At 46.2% G+C, this 26083-nt stretch overlaps 1 protein-coding gene across 2 annotated transcripts in view; it reads left to right on the top strand.

The window, feature by feature from the left end:
* Positions 1-26083, top strand: part of dlc (deltaC) — a 153721-nt gene that overhangs the window by 119004 nt on the left and 8634 nt on the right. The window contains exons 8-9 of one of the 2 annotated variants that reach the window (XM_056283155.1): positions 1568-2315; positions 3283-3385. In XM_056283155.1, coding sequence (XP_056139130.1) covers positions 1568-2315; positions 3283-3385 — 851 coding nt within the window. The remainder of the gene's footprint in view (positions 1-1567; positions 2316-3282; positions 3386-26083) is intronic. The other variant, XM_056283156.1, reaches the window with a different exon arrangement.

Consider the following 26083-nt stretch of genomic DNA (forward strand, 5'->3'; position numbering starts at 1 on the left):
CACACACACACACACACACACACACACACACTATTCAACCTGGCCTCCCTGAGGACCTTATTAACGTGTGGGAACCAATCGCTGCTTATCTGAAGTCTATCTGTCTCTCCTGCTTTTCACTCTGTGTGTGTGTGTGTGTGTGTGTGTGTGTGTGTGTGTGTGTGTGTGTGTGTGTGTGTGTGTTTGTGTGTGTTTGTGTGTTGAAATTAAGTGTCAAAGACCTCACAGACCCCGGAGTGTTGCAATGCCCTGAGATGTGCAGACACCATGGCCTTATATGGAGATGCTTTAGGGATGCACGATGAGGGCTGCAGTTTACTGTGACCGCCTAACCTGTTTTGTTTTTTGTTTTTGTTTTGTTTTTGTTTTTTCATTTTGTTCCTTTCGTTATTCAGTTTTCCTCGTCTCCTTTCTCCTCTCCCCCTTCTCTCCTCTAAATGAATACGGTTGACTGAAGGAGGACCACTAGTAACACGTTCAGTGAAACGGTTATTCACGCTAGGTGTGTTTAATTGTGACTCTCACAACACTCCTCCTCTTCCTCCCTTCTGTCTCTCCTCCTCTTCCATCTGTCTCCTCCATACTTGGTCTTCCAAATGCATCCCCCCCTTCCAGCTGCCTGTCTGTCTCTTCTCGTCTCCTTGGTGGTCAGTGTTTGTTCTCCTCCGGCCATCACTGTGTTCATTCCTCCCTACAGGCCATCATTTGTTGTCAGCATTTGTTTAAAATTCCTGCTCATTAAAATGAACCTTATCTCTCTCTCTCTCTGCCTCTCTCTGTCTGTCTCTCTGTCTGTCTGTCTGTCTCGCTCTCTGTCTGTCTGTCTGTCTCGCTCTCTCTCTCTCTGTCTGTCTGTCTCTCTGTCTGTCTCTCTCTGTCTCGCTCACTCTCTGCCTGTCTGTCTCTTCTCGTCTCCTTGGTGGTCAGTGTTTGTTCTCCTCCGGCCATCACTGTGTTCATTCCTCCCTACAGGCCATCATTTGTTGTCAGCATTTGTTTAAAATTCCTGCTCATTAAAATGAACCTTATCTCTGTCTCTCTCTGCCTCTCTCTCTCTGTCTCTTTGTCTGTCTGTCTCTGTCTCTCTCTGTCTCGCTCGCTCTCTGTCGGTCTGTCTCTATGTCTGTCTGTCTCGCTCTCTCTCTGTCTGTCTCTCTGTCTGTCTGTCTGTCTGTCTCGCTCTCTCTCTCTGTCTGTCTGTCTCTCTGTCTGTCTGTCTCACTCTCTGTCTGTCTGTCTCTATGTCTGTCTCTCTCTGTCTCGCTCACTCTCTGTCTGTCTGTCTCTCTCTCGGTCTGTCTGTCTCGCTCTCTCTCGGTCTGTCTGTCTCCCTGTCTCGTTCTCTGTCTGTCTGTCTGTCTGTCTGTCTCTCTGTCTGTCTGTCTGTCTGTCTGTCTGTCTGTCTGTCTGTCTGTCTGTCTGTCTGTCTCTCTCTCTGTCTGTCTGTGTGTGTGTGTGTGGCTCTCTGTCTGTCTCTCTGCCTCTCTGTCTCTGTCTGTGTGTGTCTCTCTCTGTGCCTGTCTCTCTGTTTCTGTCTCTGTCTCTCTCTCTGTCTCTCTCTCTCCAGGCGGTCAGTGTTTAGATCTGGGGAACAGGGTCTTGTGTCGGTGCCAGCCTGGTTTCACCGGCTCTCACTGCCAGAACAACATTGACGACTGCGCCCGCAGCCCCTGCCACAACGCCGGCACGTGTGTGGACGGCATCAACGACTTCAAGTGCACATGCACGCTGGGCTTCACCAGCAAGGACTGCTCGGTGCGCGCCGACGCCTGCTCCTTGTTCTGCGACAACGGCGGCAAATGTTTCACCCACTTCACCGGCCCGGTGTGCCAGTGCCCTGCGGGCTTCATGGGCACTCGCTGCGAGTACGCGCTCCGGACCACCGGCCTGCCGCAGACGGCCAAACCGGGCACGAAGGACAACAGCTTCCCCGCGGTGCTGGCTGTCTGCTTCATGCTGGGCCTGGTGACGCTGACACTGCTGGTGTGTGCCGCCATATTTGTCCTGCGTCAGCTCCACTCCGGCAGGAGGCCGACAGACACTTCCCCGTCGGTGAAGAACGACCTGGAGAAGGTGAACAACTGCAACGCAGTGATCGGAGGCGGCGTGCACCCCGGGGGCCTGCCGGGAGCACCGCTGGGCAGCCTGAGAGAAAAAGAGGCCTTCCTCATTCCCAGAGGACAGCTGAAAGTGTCCAATAAGGATATGGCGTTGGCAGAGAGGGGCCGGGACAAGATGGTTACATATAAAAACAAAATGGCCGACCACAACCTGGCAAATGAGGAGGACCCGTTTGCCAAAAACAAGTTTGACCCGTAAGAAACTAATCACTCTTTTTGCTTTGAGACATCACTTCTTTCTTTACATGCTTGTTTCACTTTCTCTGAGTCTCTCTATCCATCTGTTGATCTATCTATCTGTCTGTCTGTCTGTCTGTCTGTCTATCTAGCTATCTGTCTGACTGTCTGTCTGTCTGTCTTTCTTTCAATTCAATTCAATTCAATATGTGCTTTACTGGCATGACATACGTGTACATATTGCCAAAGCATGTAAAACAACAACAACACAATACAACAATGACTATAATAATAACAGCAACAACAACAATGATTATTATATCGAACAGCAACAGTAGCAATAGGTGCTGTCACCCACTGTCTCTCAGGTTGTGACAGGAAAATATAAATCTTGCTGCAATGCTCGCCGCTGCCCCCCCTCCCAAGACCACCCGCAGCTTACCTGCGTCGTCCATTTTCTAGTACTCTGGAATCACATGTTCCAATGTTCACGGCTTTCTTTCCCTGTCTATCTATCTATCTGTCTGTCTGTCTGTCTGTCTGTCTGTCTGTCTGGCTAGCTGGCTAGATAGCTAGCTAGCTAGCTAGCTGTCTGACTGTCTGTCTGTCTGTCTGGCTAGCTATCTAGCTAGCTAGCTGTCTGTCTGTCTGTCTGTCTGTCTGTCCGTCTGGCTGGCTGGCTAGCTAGCTAGCTGTCTATCTGTCTGTCTGTCCATCTGTATGTCCGTCAGTCAGTCTGCATCACTCCATCTGCCTCCCTGCAGACATGCACATCCTGACATTCTGCTATTGTAATGCTGTAGGAAGACAAGCTGGTTCTTGTCTGTGAGGCCAACTGTTATCTGATCAGACCTATTCTGACACACACACACACACGGCTTGTTTACCTACCAAGAATTCCGCTGTTGTTGTTGTTGAGACCAACATTAACATCTCGTCCTTGGCCTCTCTCTCTCTCTCTCTCTCCCTCCCTCCCTCCCTCCAGCAGTAAGAAGTGTGGCTCTCCCATGGTGGTCCCTCCTCTCAGCCGCTGTCATCCAGTCTTCATCAACCCAGACCAGCTGGAGCAGTGTGTGTTCGCTACCGAGGTGAGAGGATCTCTCCACCAGGACCAGTAACACACACACACACATACTGCTAAAACCAGTTACCGGGCACCTAAACCAGTAACACACGGTAGTAAAATCTGTAACACACATTGCTAAAAACACTAACATGATAACACTATATAATATAATATAATAACACTGTAACACACATTGCTAAAACTACTAACACATACCATCACCAACAGTGGGTCAAAACCAGTAACACACGCTTTCAAAACGAGTAACTCACAGTAACACTCAAAATGAAGACACGTCTGAAACACACACACACACACACAACATAAAACAGTTAATTTAGAAAAACTGGTCACTCACACACCAAAAAACCTGTTTATCTGTGTGTGTGTGTGCGTGTGTGTGTGTCTGTGTGTGTGTCAGTGTGTGTCCTTGAGCTTCCATGTGTGCTTGCATGTCATTTTTGTATATATTTGTGTGTCTATTTTCTATGTTTGTGTGCGTGTGCGTGCATGCGTGTGTGTGTGTGTGTGTGTGTGCGTGTGCGTGTGTACACTGAGCACTTTGGAAAACGTTTGAGGAACGTCGAAGCCTCAAACTACGAGCGAGCTCCTCTTTCATTTTTATCGTTTATTTTAAACTTTTTGTTTTGTTTTCAGTGCAGCTCGAGGAGTCCGTCCGTCTCGGTTCCTTTCAAACGCGTTTTGCGGCGTCCTCCACATTTTCCGCGGTCATTTTCCACGGCCGGTGACAATCTCTGCACGTCCCGTCCCCCTCACACACGAAGGCAGTCTGCAGACGACACAGTTGAATTTCCCATGAGTCCCTGCTTCATCTTTCTCAAGCTGTGTGAGGCAGAAACTGTTCCATTACGGAGAACCTCGGAGCTTTATTAGGTGTTCTCTGCTCTTTTATAAAGAGATCCCAGCCCGTCTTGGCGGTTCACATGCATCGTTTGCCGTTTTACAAGGCTGTAACAACATTCTGTTGTATTTACATAATGTCATGACGCTGCGTTGCCCCGCATCACAGTAGGTGGGTCGGGGATATGTAGCAGCTGGCCCCGGGGGCGCTGGGATGGGGTTTGAAATTCAAGTTAAGGGGTTACTAAATAGCCCTCTATTAAGCAATGAAGTAAGTTTGAGTCCTTCTGATTACACCCTGACACATTCTGGTTTTCATCTACGAATCAATCCGTCTGTTTTTAAAACGTGTTGAACACTTTGAATGGAGCCGATACATGGAACAGCTGTTGTACATTTAAAAGACTTGCATCTTAAAAAAAAACAAAAACAAAACATTATGCTTCCAGCCATGGTCATCCCTCTCTCACAAATTCTAGTCCAGACCGGACCGAACCTGTAATCCGGCCATCAGAAAACCACATTATTCCTGTGTTTACAGGTTTAAAATGGTCTTTACCCCTAAGGGCCCGACACACCAGGCCGACGTTCGCCGATGTTGGGCCGTCGGTGAGTGTCTGTGTCCCTAGTTTTTGCGGTGTGTCCCGCACTGTCGGCACTAGTCAGACCCCTGTTGGCAGCCGACTCAGCATGTTGAGTCAGAGTAGCCCGTCAGTGAGAGAGATCACTCTGATTGGCTGCTCGGCTTAGCGAATCAGTGCATAACGTACATGCAAGTTGGCCGTCGGCTGTAGTCTTTGCGGTGTGTTGGGCCTTTTTGGCCCAGACGGCAGGTGACATGAGGCGATGCAAAAGTCGGCCTTCATCGCCGCTAGTTGGTTTGGTGTGTCTGGGCCCTATTAATGCTTCTGTTAGCCGCAGGTGAGGCCCTCGTGTCATGTAAGTAGATGGGATGGGGACAGAATTCAAATGATTGCCTCAAATTTGACCCAGTGGGGATGGGACAGGGAGTTGGGGGTATTCTTTAAAAATGGCCGTGCAATGTAGCATTGTTAGATTTACAACGACGGCTAACAGATTTCACCATCATGTTCACATACTAACAACGTCACCTCAAGTTCAAGTTCCACTTTATCGTCATGTGTATTAGAATACAGTGAAATCCTCGTGCCCTGGCTCTCTCTCTGCCGTAACAAAATTCAGTTAAAAACATTCCATGAAAACTTAATTTGTGTTTTAAAGACCTCTAACAGCTTTGAAGACCCCCCAACTGAGAGCGGATCTGGCCAATAGGAACATTTAGGTTAGAGGTCGGTTAGCGATATCGCCTTGTAGTGAAGTACAATCCCGGATCAAATCCCACAGCGGGCGAGAAAATAGCTTGGTGGCAGCGGTGGGATCCGGAAGCGTGCAGATCCTCAAAATGTGAAGGCACACTTCTGGGAGAGGGTGACTACTGTAACCTACAAAAAGACTCACTGGCCAATCGCCAGGGGGTTGGCCCCCGTAAGTCGAGCAGTTAGCGATGTCACCTCATGGTGCAGTACAACCCCGGATCGAATCCCACAGCGGTCGGAAATATGCTCAGTTACACTAGCTAGCATGGCACCTTCCTAATCATGAAAGGTTGGTGAATATTGTTACTATAACTTGGTCTTTCACACTAGCCAGGTATTTATTACAGATAGCCATAGAAATAAAAACCCATCCATGGCTGGATCATAAGAATCATCAGCCCAGGGTTCCCAATCCACAGTTGAGAACATGTGTAGCTCCACTGTGGTGTGTGAGTAGCATCATGCTAACTGGCCATTTCCATCCATTCGTCATTTAAACAGGTGATTGGATTGGGAAATCCAACCTGTTTTACATATTTGCCCTCATCAATCATTCCTTTAAGCTCTTGTGATGATTTACTTTTATTAGCAGGTAAATCGTGTCGATGAACTTGTTGCTTACTTGTGCAGGAATCATGAAACTTGTAAGAATTGTCTTGGTTAAGACTAAAGAGCGCACATTTTAAGTGCCTTTATGGTTGGGCGATAAATAATAAGGCTGAAATTGTTGTCCTGATTGAAATTCTCAAGTCAGATCATAAGTTTTATCACGATATGTCGAATTACAATTGTTGTCAAGTTTTGAATCCAGTGAACTGAGTTTTTCCAGGATTGATCATCTAAATTGCTAAAAAATATATTTTCTCTCTTTTGACATTAATTATCATTTGTTGGACATATTTCCTTATAAAAGGTAAACATTTATAGTCTTTTTTTTCTTCTTATTTTTCCCCCTTTTCCTCCCCAATTGTATCCGGCCAATCACCCCCCTCTGCCGATCCGGGGAGGGCTGCAGACTACCACATGCCTCCTCCCATACATGTGGAGTCGCCAGCCGCTTCTTTTCACCTGACAGTGGGGAGTTTCACCAGGGGGACGTAGCGCGTGGGAGGATCACGCTATTCCCCCCAGTTCCCCCTCCTCCCCAAACAGGCGCCCTGACTGACCAGAGGAGGCACTAGTGCAGCGACCAGGACACATTCCCACATCCGGCTTCCCACCCGCAAACACGGCGAATTGTTTCTGTAGAGACGTCCGACCAAGCCGGAGGTAACACGGGGATTTGAACCGGCGATCTCCGTGTTGGTAGGCAACAGAATAGACTGCTATGCTACCCGGACGCCCAAGAAACATCTATAGTCTTGAGGTTAAGTGAACCCAATGACTCACCAGAGCGACAGCAAACCTGAAAATTAAAGACTGATGTGTACTAGCATGATGATCAAAAGTCAGCAGAGGTGTTTTATTTCAGTAAACACATCAGCAAAGTGGGGAAACCAGCCTGTCAACAATCAGGTTTTGGAGCAGCCTTCTGCCAAGTCACAGTAGCTGAATTTCCATTCAGCTACTTCAAAGCATATCAGATGCATATGAAGTTGAAACAGGAAATGCTCATCGAGAAGACGAAACACTGAGAAGTGATCCTAGTATGACTCTAAAGTTTCTATGCTTTCACTGTAGGATGGAACAAAGTCCATAGTACAGAGAGATAGAGTGATAGATAGACGTCGCTCAATCACTTTAAACGAGCTAATGGAAAAGAAAATATAGCACTTGAGTTCTTTCCTCTTTCAGAAGTTTGCTCATAATTAGGATGGAAACAGTTTCCTTCTGGGCTAAAAAAAAAAACCTCCAGAAGGTTGACCGGTGGCAGAGATGTACATGTACATCTAAATATGTGTATTGATAATTACTACGTTGCTCACATAGGGTACCATATGTGTTTGGTTACTGTCATTTGTCTGCATACTTAAAGCATGAGAGAAACCACAGTAGTGTCCTTATGGGAAGTAATAAAGCATTGTTTCTAAAACACATTTTGTATTTTGAAACCGGGGACTTTTTTTTTTCGAGATCGTTGTTATCTGCCAGCACCGATGCTCAGTGTAATAGTCTTAGTGGGCATTTCATCTGTTGGTCTTTCAATTTTGAAACTATTTATCCCCCATCCATGTTTATAGCCTCAGCTAAGATTAAACATACCCTAGTTACCTCATCATAAAGAAGATATTGAGAATTTGGGAATTGTGGCTTCAAGTTTATTCACAGTCTGGTCTAAACCCAGGAAATGAAGGATAGAGATGGAAATGTGCTGACAAGCGAGGAGAGTGTGTTGAGAAGGTGGAAGGAGCTGATGAATGAAGAAAATGAGAGAGAGGGAAGGTTGGATGATGAAGGGATAGTAAATCAGGAAGTGTGGTGGATCAGCAAGGAGGAAGTGAGGGCAGCTATGAAGAGGATGAAGAGTGGAAAGGCAGTTGGTCCTGATGACATACCTGTGGAGGCATGGAGGTGTTTAGGAGAGATGGCAGTGGGGTTTTTCACCAGATTGTTTAACACAATCCTGGAAAGTGGGAGGATGCCTGAGGAGTGGAGAAGAAGCATACTGGTCCCGATTTTCAAGAACAAGGGTGATGTGCAGAACTGTAGCAACTACAGAGGTATAAAGTTGATCAGCCACAGCATGAAGATATGAGAAAGAGTAATAGAAGCTAGGTTAAGAGGAGAGGTGACGATCAGCAGCAGCAGTATGGTTTCATGTCATGAAAGAGCACCACAGATGTGATGTTTGCTTTGAGAATGTTGATGGAGAAGTATAGAGGAGGCCAGGAGGAGGTACATTGTGTCTTTGTGGATTTAGAGAAAGCATACGGCAGGGTGCCGAGAGAGGAGGTGTGGTATTGTATTAGGAAGTCGGGAGTGGCAGAGAAGTATGTAGGAGTGGTGGAGGGAAGAAATGAGGGAAGTGTTACAGTGGTGAGGTGTGAGGTTGGAATGACAGATGGGTTCAAGGTGGAGGTGGGATTACATCAAGGATCGGCTTTGAGCCCTTTCTTGTTTGCAATGGTGATGGACAGGTTGACGGGCAAGATCAGTCAGGAGTGTCCGTGGATGTGGATGATGTTTGCGGATGACATTGTGATCTGTAGTGAGAGTAGGGTGCAGGTGGAGGAGAGCCTGGAGGGGTGGAGGTATGCACTGGAAAGAAGAAGAATGAAAATCAGTAGGAGCAAGACGGAATACATATGCATGAACAAGCGGGAGGACAGTGGAATGGTGAGGATGGAAGGAGAAGAGGTGTTGAAGACGTATGAGTTTAAATACTTGAGGGTCAGCTGTTTAAAGTAACAGGGAGTGCAGAAGAGAGGTGAAGAAGAGAGTGCAGGCAGGGTGGAGTAGTAGTAGTAGTAGTAGTAGTAGTAGTTTGGTCAAAGAAAACCCCTCAGTTCACCATCTAGAACCGTTTTCAGTGATGTTACCATTTTCTGTTTAGAAGTCACTGTCACTACTAATTGGAGTGTCTGAAATTATAGCATAATACATAATACAGTTGTGATTACAGTGCCCTACTAACTTATGAAATCGGATAGTTTCCTAAACATGGCTTTGCGCCCTTAAGAAGGAAGATACGCAATCTATTTGGGGCAAAACTGATGTTTTTCAGTGGTAAAGGTATGTGTATAGATTCATAGCACCAGCACAAAATGGCCCCCCGATACTTGGCAAAGCCAGAATCTGTTGCTATGACATTTTTAAATAGTGGAGATGACCGGCAGGTTGAAAAATAAAAAGCTAATCACCTAATTATTGTCTCCCTTGGTCAAATACTACGTTATTCATTGTTCCCCACAAAAAAACAAAAGCTCTTTTTCATCTTCTTGCATCTTGTGAAGGGCTCATTGCATAGGTGGAATATGGTCTCAATCAAAAATGCAAATCTCCTCCCAAACCATCCAAGGCACACTACGGTTTGTGCGGATGAAAATGCCTTTATTTTACAAGGCAATGTGTATTCAAAACGACCAATGCGTTGCGACCCACATAGGTCTTAATAAGGGTCATCATTGGTGGTAGCTTAAACACACGTATATTTGTTTTGCACTAATGAGTTGGGTGGGAGGATGGTTCTCTATCAATGTACAATCCTATTGGTCGAAAACTAGGAAGTAATACATCAACTGAAGGGAGAGGAAAGCAGGAATACACAGCAGGACTGTGTTTGGGTGAATCCTTTGGAAGTAGCTCCGTTGTAACTGAATGTTTTTGGGCATCGTCAACATGACCTTGAATAATACATTTTTCTTAACTAATGAACGAGGCAGAAACATAATTGCACAAGACTCCCTGTTAGATGGAGAAGCCAGTGGCCCAAACAAATTATGTTCATTCATTCATTCATCTTCAGCCACTTCTCCGGGTCGCGGTGGCAGCAAGCTAAGTAGGGCACTCCAGACATCCCTCTCCCCAGCAATGCCCTCCAGCTCCTCCTGGGGGATCCCAAGGCGTTCCCAGGCCAGATTGGACATGTAGTCCCTCCAGCAAGTTCTGGGTCTACCCCGGGGTCTCCTCCCAGTTGGACGTGTGCAGAAAACTTCCAAAGGAAGGCGTCCAGGAGGCATCCTAATCAGATGCCTGAACCACCTCAACGCGAAGGAGCACCGGCTGTACTCCAAGCTCCCTCTGGATATCCGAGCTCCTCACCCTAAAACAAAGTATATGTGCCACTTATATGTCAGTCTGGGGAAAGTCCAAGAAAAGGAGAAAAAGTTGGATTTACACACAATCACATTATCAGACTACTGGAGGGAAGAGATGATCCCAAGAGGATTATGCATAAAGAAATTCCTGTCGTTTGGCTACGGCCATGTTGAATTCAAAAGGAAATGGGAGGCCACCCTAAACAACTGCTCTTTTGATGTTATTTCGTTATAATTGAAGAAGCTAAGCAACAGTAAGCCGACTTACAATCAGAAATAAATGAAATCAAGTCAACAACAGAGTCCATTGAACAAACCTTCAATTTGAGAACAAACTTAAAGAGGAGAAACTAATGGAGACCAAAACGAGTACAAGGAGGACAACATGGAGACACAGATCTACCCAACCCCCACCTGTCTCATCCACCACCACCACCCCCCACACACACACACCAGTGATGAAGATCATGAGGACGACAATTCCACCAATGCAACAAACTCTGGAGACGAGATTGATTTTTTTTTTTAATGGAACCAACATCCCCGATCCGATGGAAGCAACAAATAAGGGCAGGGAGGAGGAAAAAGAATGGAACAATACAACAGAGAGAGACCAGCACAGAGACCCTACACATGCAGCTTCCATCAGATGAATGGAATTATGTGGAATGGAATTTCCATATTCACACCTAGGGACGATTTAGTACTGCCGATTCACCTGACCTACATGTCTTTGGACTGTCGGAGGAAACCGGAGCCCCGGAGGAAACCCACGCAGACACGGGGAGAACATGCAAATTCCACACAGAGGATGACCCGGGATGACCCCCAAGGTTGGACTACCCCGGGGTTTGAACCCAGGACCTTCTTGCCGTGAGGCAACCGTGCTAACCACTGTGCCACTGGAGCAATGGTGTTGATTGATGAAATTGTAAAGAGCGCTTACAAAGGATGGGGTGTTGTCATTTGGGGGAGAACTCAGTATGTCCAAGAAGCACACAGACAACCGAATGACACACGTTACTATTCTCCCATCGAATCAAATCCATTGAAAGACCTGCAATTTCAACTGATGGAAATTTATGAATAAGGCACAAGAGCAACACTGGATCACAGAAAGTGAGTACGCCTTTCTACTAGAAAAAAAATCCTAGGCTGCCCTGTTTCTACATGTTGCCAAAAATTCATGAAAATCTGTCAAATCCACCTGGCAGACATATCAGGAGTTGAAATGGCTCAAATCTGGAACCAATTTCAAAATTCATTGACGTCCACATCAAACCTTTTGTTCCAAACCTACAGTCTTATATCCAGGACACTACCCAAGTACTAAACAAAACTGATGAAATAAACGTGCAAGGTGTATACATGAGTACAGTGGATATGGAATCATTGTACACAAACATTGATCATCTGAATCAGACTCAGAATCATGTTTATTGGCCATGTAGGTTTGCACATACATGGAATTTGACTGCGGTTTCGTGGCTCTCTCAGTGTACTTAACATAGAATAACAACACTACAACACAACAATCTTCAGATAGAAACACAAGGACTGACTTATACAGGCGAAATAAGAGGTGATAAAGTGCAGTGGTGCAGAGAATATATCAAAGATGCTGAAATGCATGTTAGCAGCTTACTGACATACATGCCTGAGGTAGATGGACATGACAGAGCATACCAGTATACATATACAATGTACAGTACAGTATATACAACATGGTTGGATTTATTTGACAGCGTTAAGCGTTCATTTGGATGACAGCCCGCAGAAAGAAGCTGTTTTTATGTCTGGTTGTTTAGGGTACGGTGGCGCAGTGATTAGCACGGTCGCCTCACAGCGAGAAGGTCCTGGGTTCGAGCCCCGAGGTAGTCCGACCTTGGGGGTCATCCTGGGTCATACTCTGTGTGGAGTTTGCATGTTCTCCCCGTGTCTGCATGGGTTTCCTCCGGGTGCTCCAGTTTCCTTCCACAGTCCAAAGACGTGTAGGTCAGGGGACTCACCATACTAAATTGCCCCTAGGTATAAATGTGTGCGTGTGCGTGTGTCGGCCCTGTGATGGTCTGGCAGCCTGTCCAGGGTGTGTCCCCGCCTGATACCCAATGACTGCTGGGATAGGCTCCAGCATCCTCACGACCCTGAATAAGGATAAGCGGTTTGGTAATGGATGGATGGATGGATGGATGTTCAGGTTTCAGTGCTCTGTAGCGCCTACAAGAGGGGAGGAGTTGGAACAGGTTGTGACCAGGGTGTGATGGGTCTGCAATGATGTTGCCTGCCCATGAAGAAGGTTCACAGGCCATGCAACATTTCCTACAAATGAGAGATGAGTCAGTTCGCTCAGCAGATTTTTTTGTTGAGCTCACAAGATGGACATTGGAGAATAATGTATTTCTCTTAAAGAACAGTTGAACAGACAGTCATAGGGCACAGCAATGGGCGTGACCTATGCACCCCCCTATGCCGACCTGTTTCTAGGATCGTGGGAGGAGAAATTCATTTGGAGCTCATCCAACCTCTATTTGGACCAAGTAAAATGGATTGGTCGCTACATAAACGATCTAATATTCTTTATGCAATGTGAGGAACTTATAGTACTTGAATTTCATAAATAATTCAGTAACACCAACAAGAGTCTGAAACCATCTTGGGAATATAGCAATAAGGAAGTCCATTTCCTAGATGTGAAAATCACAAAAACATGATGATTTACATACTACTATCCATCGAAAAACCACTGATCGAAATACAATCTTAAGGGCCGATAGTTTTCATTCACTAACCTTTAAGGGTCACACGGCCTTCATTGCTTGGTTGTGTCAATTTGCCCTGTACAACATCAGGAAAACTAGACCCTACCTGTCTGAGCATACAGCACAACTCCTGGTGCTGGCTCTTGTTATATCACACACTGACTACTGCAGCTCCTTACTGGCAGGTCTCCCTGCATGCACTTTCCAATCTCTGCAAATGATCCAGAACATGGCGGTGTGTCTGGTCTTCAGCCAACCCAAAACAGCACATGTCACTCTGCTGTTCAAAACTTTCCACTGCCCCCCCAGCAGCTGCCCGCATCAAATTCAAAACTGTGATGCTCGCTTACAAAACAGCAACTAAAATGGCTCCTGCCTACCTGAACTCCCTCATTCAGGTCTACACTCAGTCCCGCTCACTACGCTCCGCCAATGAAAGGTGCCTGGCACTTCAGCCACAATGGGGGCCTAAGTCACTAGCCAGACTCCTCTCTTCTTTGGTTCCCCAGTGGTGGAGCAAGTTACCAAACTCCATTCAATCTTACAAAACAGCAACTAAAACGGCTCCCGCCTACCTGAACTCCCTCATTCAGGTCTACACTCAGTCCCGCTCACCCTGCTCCGCCAATGAAAGGCGCCTGGCACTTCAGCCACAATGGGGCCCTAAGTCACCACTAGCCAGACTCCTCTCTTCTTTGGTTCCCCAGTGGTGGAGCAAGTTACCAAACTCCATTCAATCTTACAAAACAGCAACTAAAACGGCTCCCGCCTACCTGAACTCCCTGATTCAGGCCTACTCAGTCCAGCTCACTACGCTCTGCCAAAGAAAGGTGCCTGGCACTTCAGCCACAATGGGGTCCTAAGTCACTAGCCAGACTCCTCTCTTCTTTGCTTCCCCAGTGGTGGAACAAGTTACCAAACTCCATTCAATCTTACAAAACAGCAACTAAAATGGCTCCTGCCTACCTGAACTCCCTCATTCAGGTCTACACTCAGTCCCGCTCACTACGCTCCGCCAATGAAAGGTGCCTGGCACTTCAGCCACAATGGGGTCCTAAGTCACTAGCCAGACTCCTCTCTTCTTTGGTTCCCCAGTGGTGGAGCAAGTTACCAAACTCCATTCAATCTTACAAAACAGCAACTAAAACGGCTCCCGCCTACCTGAACTCCCTCATTCAGGTCTACACTCAGTCCCGCTCACTACGCTCAGCCAAAGAAAGGTGCCTGGCACTTCCACCACAATGGGGCCCTAAGTCACCACTAGCCAGACTCCTCTCTTCTGTAGTTTCCCGGTGGTGGAACGAGTTAAACTCCATTCGATCTGCTGAGTCCCTCTCCATCTTCAAGAAAAAGCTATAAAGACCCAGCTCTTTTTTGAACACCTCCACACCTGATGGTATTAATAAATTAAAAAAAGAAGAATAAATTAGCTTCTGTGCACCCTATACCTTGCCTTTGTGCACTGCCTGTTGAAGCCTATGTCCTATTGTACTTAAACCTAGTTTTTTGGCACTTACTTGCGTTGGCGCCTCCTGACTAGATCCTTGCTTGTGTTGTATTAACTCTAGATGTTACTCGCTTTGGATAAAAGCGTCTGCTAAATGAAATGATTAATTGTACAGGAAGCTTGATGACAAGGCGAATCGCTTCACTGAATGAGGGTACAAAAGAAACACAGCGGATAAGTCACTTTCAAGAGCCAAGTCTTTGAGTAGAAAACAGTTCCCACTCCACACCAAAAAGAAAACCCACCAGTCTTCAAAAATATATTTTGTGAAGCAATACAGTAAACCGGCATCTCAAATAAGAAATGTCATCAAACGCAATTGGCGCATTCTCCAGAGCGGCACATCTCTCCAACCGCTGTCCACAGAACCGCCCGTGTTCTCGTTCGGACGCACACCGACCCTGAGAGACGAGGTGGCGTGGAGCCATCTTCCCCCTCCCACACCAGCAACCTGGCCACAACATGGACGTTTTAAATGGAGGAGTTGAAATCATTGTGATGATGTTGTGGAAAAACAATCGTTTTCAAGATGTGAGTACATCTCACACATATCAAATGAGATCACAGAAAGGTGAATCGGTACATTTGGACACAACGCTGTTTGGTCCAGTTGAACTGATTCAACTTTCTGGGATTTCCTTACCTGGATTATCGAGCATGCATAAAGACCTGAGACACTGCCAGTTGCAACAACACACATGTTGATTGTAGACTGGAGTTTCCCCGTGGTTGTTTCTATGTAGGACGGGAAAAAAACAACAACTAAAAGGCAGAGTTGCAGAACGTAAGATACCATTCGTACTAAGAATGTATATTATGCTATGGCATTGCATTATGTGCGAACAACCCTAACACACTGAAAGTCATGGGGTTTTTGTTTTTTTTGGTGATTTTCCCCCTTTTTCTTCCAATTGTTCTTGGCCAATTACCCCACTCTTCCACACCATCCCGGTCGTTGCTCCACCCCTTCTGCGGCTCCAGGGAGGGCTGCAGACTACCCCATGTCTCCTCTGATACACGTGGAGTCACCAGCTGCTTCTTTTCACCTGACAGTGAGGAATTTCGCCAGCGTGTGGGAGGATCGTGCTTACTCCCAGTCCCCCACCCGAACAGGCGCCCCGACCGACCAGAGGAGGCGCTAGTGCAGCGACCAGGACACATACCCACATCCGGCTCCCCACCCGCGGACACGGCCAATTGTGTCTGTAGGGACGCCCGACCAAGCCGGAGGTAACATGGGGATTCGAACCGGCAGTCCCAGTGTTGGTAGGCAAGGAATAGACTGCCACGCCACCCAGACCCCCATGGGGCTATATTCTAATGATCTAAGCGCATGCTCTAAATGGCATGGCGCAAGTGCATTTAGGGCATGTCCAAATCCACTTTTGCTAGTTTAATGGCGGATAAGCTGAGTGAAAATTAAGGCTTATGGTTCAAAGGGGTTGTACTTAGTCTCTTAATTAATCATAGTTGTGTTTAGGGCGTAACATGAAACAAACCAATCAGAGTGTCATCTCCAGTTCCCTTTAAAAGCCAGGTGTGCTTGCATCTTGCCGGATGCTATTACAATGGCGGACTTGCCAAGTAGTGGGGAAGAATGTTTCTCTGCAGAGGAAAAGAAGCTGCTCGTGCAAAAGCACGAGCCAAGTGAAAGTGCACGAGCAGACCATCTATGGCAACAGCAGGAACGGCTGCACAACGCCAAAAGCGATACAGTGATGTCAGGAGACGGGGAAAGCAAAAGCTCGCCGCTCACTGGAAACAGCTATTGGAAATGGGAGGAGGACCACCCACGCCCACTGGGGAGCTGACCTCAGCTGAGGACATTGCAGCCTCTACCCTCAGTGCCAAAAGCATTGAGGGATTTCGGGGGCTAGAAGTGGGCATCCAACGTAATGCAAAGATAACAATAAGACAATATGTACAAACCATGCCAACTTCTTGCAAAAATCCTGTCTTTCACATCAACTCCTGCAACAAAGCCATACAGTAAATGAACTGTAAATGTCATGCACCGCCACTGGCTGAAGATCCTGAGGACGGACCCAGTAGGCAGGAGCCGACCCAGATCACAACGCGAGAACATCATCCGGCAGGCAGGAGGACCACCCGCTCCGGGAACTCCGGTGGGCCGGGTTCAACATGCTGGAGAGGAAATTGGGTGGAATCAGGCGGAGTGTTTGCCACGTCAACACCCGCCTGAGCCACATTGAGATGTTGCTGCAGCCCCCTGGATGCAGCGCGGGCAATCTGGGATGGCTCACTGAAGCAGTTTAGCACCTCATTCCCGCAACACCTCCTCCTCCCTCCGTCCACCCAATCTCCCCCATCCACCCGATCCATTATGTGCACACTACGTCCTCATGCTGCTGGACTCTCTTGTGGCCGGCCCCATTGTGACGCTCCCCACCTGCGAATCCAAGGAGGAAGAAGGCCACCATTTTAAGATTCTGTTCTTTTATTTGGGGAAAAATTTTTGTTTTCCGTTTGGTTTTTGAAAAGGTTTATTTTTCTTAATTACAGCTTTGGTTTTCTTTAAAATCGTTCAGTCATGTAGTTACAAGTAAAATAAGTGGGATTTAATTGCGGAAGTATGGAAACCTGATCACTGTAATCCCCCAAAAAATTAAGAAAGGATATTTTTTAAAATATTGTTCAGAAATTGTTTTAATCGTATTGAGATGTAAAAAAAATCCTCATTCAGTGTGGATCCCGGGGTCGCATTTGAAAAACGTTTGTAAAATGCAATGTGACTTAAAATGTCCAAATGAATGTAACAGTCCCTGCACAAAGTTTTGGACATTTTTCAATCAAACCATTCGCTTTGCTTTCCAGGCTACAGATAACGCAGCTCTTCTGTCAGCTGATCTCTCCTCGCTTGTGCCGCCGCTGCTGGCGTATTTGGGTTCACTGGCATCAGCAAATGTAGTTCAGCATTCCGCCTTTTTAAGTCCTGCAGTGTGTCTTCATTTATGTCAAAGAGAGATCCATGACGCATGGCTAGCTCAAGTTCGATTTCCACTTTATTATCATATACATGTAAAAAGTACCATGTACCTTCAAATGCAATAAAATGCATGTGCCCTGGCTCTCTCAGCCCTTAAAACTAGTATATATAAGGAAATAATAAATAATAATAAAAAACAATAATTCAGAAATCCCGCAAAATAATAAGTCGCTGAAGTGTTGTAAGGCGCCTACTGGTCATTACTTTGACCACCTGGGGGTAAAAGTTGTCTTTAAGGTGGCTTTTCCAAGCTCTGATGGTCTGTAAGCGTTGACCTGAGGAAAGGAGTGAAAACAGACCTTGTGCTCGGTGGATGGTGTCCTTCGTGACAGGGTCTTCCTTCTGCAACAGGTGGTGTAAATGTCCTGAAGCTGTGGCAGTGCTGTACATCCTATGATTTTTGAAGGCGTTTTTACTATAATAACAAAATAATACTAAACATATATAGCACTATTCTAGATACCCAAAGCACATCAGAGTGAATGGGGTAACTCATTTCAACCACCGCCAATGTGTAGCACCACCTGGGTGATGCACGGCAGCCATTTTGTGCCAGAACGATCACCACACATCAGCTTGAGGTGGAGAGGGAGGAATCGTTGTGCCAATTACATGGGGGATGATTAGGTGGCAAGATGGAGAGAGCCAGGTTGGGATTTTTCCAGGACACCAGGGAACCCCCCTACACAGTAGAATCCCGAGTGTTAATTTAACTCTGAGAGTGTACAAATGGATCCTTTCGGGTCCATTTGTACACTCTAAGAGTTAAATTAACGCTCAGTTTTTTACTGTGTACTCTTTGCGATAAGTGCCATGAGCTCTTCAATGACCGCAGTGAGTCAGGACCTCGGTTTAACGTGTCATCCAAAGGACGGCATCTCCCACAGCACAGTGTCCCCATCACTGCACTGGGATTTTATACTTGTTGTTTTTATTAGGACCAGAGGGAAGACTGCCCCCTACTGGCTCACCAACACCACTTCTGGCAGCGACTCAGTTTTTCCGGGAGGTCTCCCATCCAAGTAATAGCCAAGCCACACCTGCTTAGCTTCCGTCATTTGGCAGAGCCAGGGTACACGTTGGTACGGCTGCTGGCGATCCTTCTCTGTTGTTTATGGTCCTGTTCAGTCAGGTTGCCAAACCACACTAGTATGCTTCCAGTAAGAATCCTCTCTATGGTAGTCTGATAGAACTTGACCAGGGTTTTGTGGACATTCTGAATCTTTCAAGACATCTTTAGTCTCTATTGTGCCTTCTTAATGATACAACTGGTGTTTAAAGACCGGTAGAGGGAGTCTGAGGGCTGAATGCCTAAAAATCTGAAGTTATTCACAATTTCGACGGGGACACCATTGATGTGAACCGGTGGCTGAACTGTTTTGGACTTCCCAAAATCAACATTTATCTCCGTTGTTTTCTAAACATTTAGAAGAAAGAAAGCCGGGTTGTTTTGTCATTGTACAGTTGTGCGATTACAATGAAATTTGTTTTGTGCATTTAATCCACCCTGTTGTGTAAGAGCAGTGGGCAGCTGCAGCACCCGGGGACCAACTCCAGTTCTTTTTCTTATTGCCTTGCTCAGGGGCACAGGCAGGAGTATTAACCCTAACATGCATGTCTTTGATGGTTGATGGTGGGAGGAAACCGGACCACCCAGAGGAAACCCACACAGACATGGAGAGAACATGCAAACCCCACACAAAAAGGACCTGGGACGGTCTGGGGTTCGAACCAAGGACCTTCTTGCTGTGAGGCAACAGTGCTAACCACTGAGCCACCGTGCCGCCCCGTCAAGATAACAACCTCTCATTAGGTCCCTCACCTCCTTACTATAGGCAGCTTCCTTGTTGTCATTCATCAGTCCAATTACTGTGGTGTCATCTGCAAATGTCACTGTGCTGTTACGATATTTAGCAACACGGTCATGTGTGAACAGACTGAAGAATAAGGGACTAAGGTAACAGCCCTGTGGTGCTCCTGCGTGGAGAACTATGATAGATGAGTAGCTGGTACCTGCTCTCACTGTCTGAGATCTGCCTGTCAGTAGGTCATATAACCACTTACACAAATGAAATTACAAAGAGCAAGGTCCCTAAGCTTTAACACCAATTTAGATGGCACAGTGGTATTAAATGTAGCGCTATGGTCAGTAAACAACATTCTGAAGTAGGGGATTTTCCTTCAAGATGTTTCAACACAGTATGCAGGGCCAATGACACAGCATCTTCCACAGACCTATTTGACTGGTAAGCAAACTGTACCGGATCAAAGGGCAGTAATGTTAAGAGTTGTGTATGTCTTAACTAATTTTTCAAAGCATTTCATTATTACTGAGGTCAAAGCAACCGGTCTGTAGTCATTAAAGACACGATACAGGGGATTTGCTTGGGTACATTCACAATAAGGGTTGTCTTAAAGCACGTAGGAACCACACAGTGACAATGACAGGTTAATTATATCTGTAAAACCATTCAATAGCTGACTAGAGCAGGTCTTAAGGACACGAGATGGAGTACAGTCAGGTCCGGCAGCTTTGCGTGCTTTGACAGATTTAAAAACCTTACTCACATCAGCCTTTGTTACTGTAGGCCCAACTATGTATTGTCTGGTGGTCCTGAGTTACACTCAAAGTGGGCGTAGAACCTGTTCAGGTCATCTGGGAGTGAAGCAGTGGTTTTGGTAAAACTGCCTGGCTTGGGTTTGTAGTCTGTTATCACTTGCAGTCCCTGCCACATATCCCTGGAGTCCCCGCCGATGTAATGCTGTTCTAATTTATCCCAGTATTTGTCTTGATGCATGCTCTATAATCCAGGTAAGAAAATCAAAGAAGGTTGAATCACTTCATCTGGATACAACGTTTATTGACAGAAATTGTTTTTGGGCTCATTTGATAGTTTCTCTGACTGTGTACCTGGCTTCCTTGTAGTGGTCACTTTGCTCAGCTTTAAAAGTGGCAGTCTTTCTTTTAGTTTCAGCCAAATGTCACTATTAATCCAAGGTTTCTGATTTGGATAGGAGCAGATGATATGAGAGGGAATACAACTCACCACACAGAATTTAACATAGTCATTAACTGACTTTGATTCAACCGAACCACCTGTTGAATCAAAACAACCCTGAAATTTGAAATCGTTTTCTGCAGACCAGCACTGTACCGTCCTCAAGGTGGGTTTCTTGCTCTTAACTTTCTGCTTGTAAACACGTCGGAAGAACATGGATGAATGGTCTGATTTCCCAAAATGAGGCTGTGGAATAGACCTGTGGGCTTCCTTGATAGTGGAATAGCAGTGATCTAAGCTTGTCTCCCCTGGTTGGAAAGCCGACATGTGGGGAGTATTTAGGTAGCACCAATTTGAGGCTGCAGGGAATGAAGTCCCCCGGCACAATTGAACTAGCATGTGGCTGCTGATTCTCATAGCTGCTGATTGTGCCATGGAGCTGTTTCAGAGCTACTGTAGTGTTGGGTTGTGGTGGAAAGTAAACAACAGTTTACAGGACGGAGGGGAATTCCCTTGGTAGATAACATGGTCGACACTTGATTGTAAGATATTCCAACACCGGCGAACATAAACTCGGAGATTACTTCCACATTGGTGCACCATGAGTTGTTGGCCAGAAAACGTCCTCCCCCACCTTAAACCTTGCCGGTCGTTTCACACAAGCAGTCCAGTCGGTGCACAGAGAAGCCATCATGCTGTATGGCCCTGTCCGGGATGTTCAAGGTCAGCCAGGTCTCAGAAAACACGCGGCAATCCCTCATGTCCTGCTGGGCGCTAATATGGCAGTGGAGTTCATCTAGCTTGGTGCCAACAGATTGTACATTGGCTAGCAAACTGCAAGGGATGGAAGGCCAAGACAGGCGACGCCGTAGCCTTGCCAGGACCCCGCCTCATCTTCCACATTTCTGCCTGTATTGGCTTCGGTTGTTGGTCCTCCCAAATGCCATAGGGTTGTAAACAATGTCTTTTGGTATCTCCAGAGGTGCGCACAAGTCTGGAACATTTAATCTTAAATCCAGTAAGGTCTGACGGTCATAAATGATCGTTGTAGACATAATATGTGCGAGAAAGCTAATAATGTAAAAACTAGTGAGAGAGAGAAGCTCGTAGCATTTCACCATCGGTCAGCGCCGTCTTCAATCAATGATGGCAATGTTATGCAACACACAAATGCCAAAAAGTAGGCTCCGACCTTCTGAGGGCTGTATTGTAGTGTTCCAACTGACTTATCCAAACATCTTAACCACATTTGCAGCACTCCAAATGTTCTTTCTATTACGGTTCGTGTTTTTGATTGAAAGAAATTCACGCACTGTTGCAGGCCTGATATATTGTGTAATCAGCCATGTCTTTAATGGATAGTCATTGTGTCCTAACAGCCACCCCTCTGGGGGGATCCACCTGGAAGACCGCAGGATTGACAGAGTTGGCCAGTATAAAGGAGTCATGGCTGGATCGAGGATAATTTGCGAATTTGTGTATAACCTTACACATTGCATTGCAAATCACCTGGATGTTGATAGAATGGGGTCCCTTACGGTTCACATACATCAGAGTGTTTTCTGATGGGGTACGTAGTTGCATTGCATGCAAATGATTGCACCCAGGACCCCAGGGAACCCAAAGTTCGCTAGGAACTCCTGTTTAACCTGTTCTTGGCTGGTAGGTATCATGGGGAATTTAATGAATTCATTGGCGTGTTGGACTAGGCTTGATGGAGCTGCATGCATGGCCTAACTTACAACAGATTGGGAATTGCCTCCAGTCAAACTCAGGAGATGCTGGCATGACCCACTAGCAAAGAAATGTTGCGCAGCAGTGACTTTCAAGTCAAAGGGGAGTGCATAGGGACAGCAGGCATTAGTCTCCACCTCATCTGCCCGGAGATGGCAGATGTATGCTCCAGTCTGGTGGAATAAGCATAGTTTACGACAGCATTCTTCTTCGCTGAGGGACAGATATGTGGTCCGTGGCCGATGGACCCTCAGCCCCCACCAAGTACACTATTTGGCTGTGCGAACTGAGAATATATGATCAAATGCAACGATATTTAACTGACGAGTTCAACAGGTGAACTTGTGTTCAAATTACATGGTCTTGTATTGATGTAGCAGAAAAGTTGATCGGTGTCTGATCCGTTGTTGATATCTGTTTGCTGGGTCTTGACAGACACCCTCAACCTAATGGGACGGTTTAAAGACCTAGTTGTATTGCCAGGATTGTTCAAATAATTAGCCAGTTTCAATCATCATTACTGCAATTAGCTAATTCTTCTAATATTATGACTAACCATTATGACGTTTTTTTTTTTAATATTGTGCATTGTGCACCTGCCTATGTAGGCACATATTACTATCTTACTACTGCACCCTTAACACAGTAAACTACTGTGCCATTGACTTAAGACCAGATTTTTGCTGGTCAAGTGCACAATAACTTTCTGCTGCCTCAAGACAGCAATGTGCCAACAAAGTGCCTGACCACACCTCATTTTAAGACCAACATGCCCATGGGCACTATAATGGGCGCAAGTACATTTTCTAGTTAAACAACGTGTGCGTTGGATGGGAAAATGACAACTGCATTGGTCTGAAACTACCAAAGACACTTGCATTGCACTTGATGATGCTTTGCGCCAGGTGTAAGACAGAGCCCGTGGTGTCGGAAGTTGTTGAAAAGGGCATTAGAGGAGGCGACAGCCTAAAAAGACTACTCCAACACGAGACCTTTTGGATCGCACAACAGAAAGAAACGAAATACCCCAGTCTCAATGAAGAAATGGTTTCTCTCCATTTTTGTGAAATATTCCTTCAGGACTAATGAAAAGATCCATTATCCAAACCAGTTATCCTGCTCTCAGGGTCGTGCGGATACTGGAGCCTATCCCTGCAGTCATTGGGCGGCAGGCGGGGAGACACCCCGGACAGGCCGCCAGGCCATCACAGGGCCAACACACATTCACACCTAGGGCCAATTAATTTTCACTTAGAGACATTTGTATATTGTGTATCCTAAAACACACACACACACACACACAAAAGTGGTTATATTGATTATATATACGGTTTTATTAAAATGGTTGTATTATTTTTACAATATCATAGGGTAATGAAAATATATTTTAACTGATGGAACTATTAATAGTTATGCTGATTTTGTCGTCAATATAGTATACTTGTAGTTGACCAGAAAAATGTGAACCAGGTTATAGATTGATGAATTTATCAGGTGTACATACGAAAGGATTACGTTTACTTTGATTTGGTAGCCATATTATATTCATCTTCTTTTTAACATTTAGGTTTGGCCCCTCCCATCTCTTCTCTCCTTCCGTTCCTTCATTCCATTCCCCTTCCCTCCCCGTTCTCTTCCCTCCTCCTTTCTGCTCCCTTCTACTGATGATGCATCACTTCCTTGTTTTTGACCAATAGGCTTATACATTGATAGAGAACCATCCTCCCACCCAACTCATTGGTGCAAAACAATATAGGTGTGTAAGCTACCGCTGACGATGACCCTGATGAAGACCTATGTGGGTCGCAACACGTCGGCCCTTTAAAATACATGTTGTCTTGTACAACTAGAGCAATGCACTCATTAGTGTGCAGATCTCTGCCAGGCGTATGCATCGCCCCTTCCCTGGCGTTTGAACTTGGTGACAAACCACGTCTTTTTCCACCTACTGGTAGAAGGGAAATACAAACACACACACAGAAAGAAAAATCAGTGTTTTTCCTGCCATTATAAGACTTTTGCACAGCACCTAAGTTAATTGTATGAGAAATATGGGGGTAGGGAAGTTGTTAATATGCAATGCTCAAGCGAAAAAAAATAAAATCACTTCATTCTTAGTGCCGGTCACAAGCACAGGTAAATGGGGAGGGTTGCATCAGGAAGGCCATCCGGTGTAAAGCCTTTGTCAAGTCAAATATGCGGATCATAAATCAGATTTTGATAGTGGATTGGTCGAAGGCTGGGTTACCAATCGCCGCCAGCGGTACTGTTGGCCAGCAGGCTGCCGGAGGAAACTATGCGACTGTTGGGCGAAGGAGAAGGAGAGGGGGAAGGCATGTCAAGAGGCAGCGGGAGAGGAGGGAGAGTAGAAGTGTGGAAGTGAGAGTCAGAAGTTTGAATGCACTATGACTGGTAAAGGGAGAGAGCTGGCTGATATGATGGAGAGAAGGAAGGTAGATCTACTGTGTGTGTGCGCAAGAGACCAGGTGGAAAGGGAGAAAGGCCAGGAGCATCGGAGGTGGGTTCAAACTCGTCTACCATGGTGTAAATGGGAGGAGAAATGGGGTAGGGGTAATTCTGAAGGAAGAGCATGTCAAGAGTGGGCTGGAACAGAAGAGAGTGTCCGACAGAGTGATGAGCATGAAGCTGGAAATTGAAGATATGGTAATGAATGTTATCAGCGCATATGCCCCTCAAATGGGGTGTGAGATGGAAGAGAAAGAAGAATTCTTTGGATGAGGTGGTGGAGAGTGTACCCAAGGGGGAGAGAGTGGTGATTTGACCGGACTCAGTGGGCATGTTGATGAAGGGAACAGAGTTGATGAGCAGGTATGGAATCAAAGCGAGGAATGTGCAAGGACAGATGGTGGCAGATTTTGCAAAAAGGATGGAAATGGCTGTGGTGAATACATATTCCAGGAAGAGGAAAGAGCACAGGGTGATGTATAAGAGTGGGGGAAGATGCACACAGGTTGACTATAGCTTAAGCAGGAGGTGCAATGTGAAAGAGATTGGAGACAGCAAGGTGGTGACAGGGGAGAACGTAGCTAGGCAGCATCGGATGGTGGTCTGTAGGAGGACTTTGGAGACCAAGAAGAGGAAGAGGGTGAAGGCACAGCCAAGGATCAAATGGTGGAAGTTCAAGAAGGTAGACTATTGTGTGGAGTTCAGGCAGGAGTTAAGACAGGCACTTGGTGGTTGTGAAAAGTTGCCGGATGGCTGGACAACTACTGCAGGAATGATGAGGGAGACAGCTAGGGAGAAGGTACTCTGTGTGTCATCAGGACAGAGGAAGGAAGACAAGGAGACTTGGTGGGGGAACGAGAAAGTGCAGTAAAGTATATGGAGGAAGAGGTTGGCAAAAAAGAAGTGGGATAGTCAGAGAGATGAAGAAAGTAGACAGGAGTACAAGGAGATGTGGCATAAGGAGAAGAGAGACGGAGCGAAGGAAAAGGAAAGGACGTATGGTGCATAGTATGAGATGTTGGACACTAAGGAAGGAGAAAAGGACTTGAACTGATTGGCGAGACAGAGGGACCAAGCTGGGAAGGATGTGCAGCAGGTTAGGGTGATGAAGGATAGAGATGGAAATGTGCTGACAAGCGAGGGGAGTGTGCTGAAAAGGTGGAAGGAGTACTTTGAGGGGCTGATGAATGAAGAAAATGAGAGAGAGAAGGTTGGATGATGTAGGGATAGTGAATTAGGAAGTGCGGTGGATTAGCAAGGAGGAAGTGAGGGCAGCTATGAAGAGGATGAAGAGTGGAAAGGCAGTTGGTCCTGATGACATACCTGTGGAGGCATGGAGATGTTTAGGAGAGA

Source organism: Lampris incognitus, chromosome 7, assembly GCF_029633865.1.
Source record: "Lampris incognitus isolate fLamInc1 chromosome 7, fLamInc1.hap2, whole genome shotgun sequence".
Classification (NCBI taxonomy): Eukaryota; Metazoa; Chordata; class Actinopteri; order Lampriformes; family Lampridae; genus Lampris; species Lampris incognitus.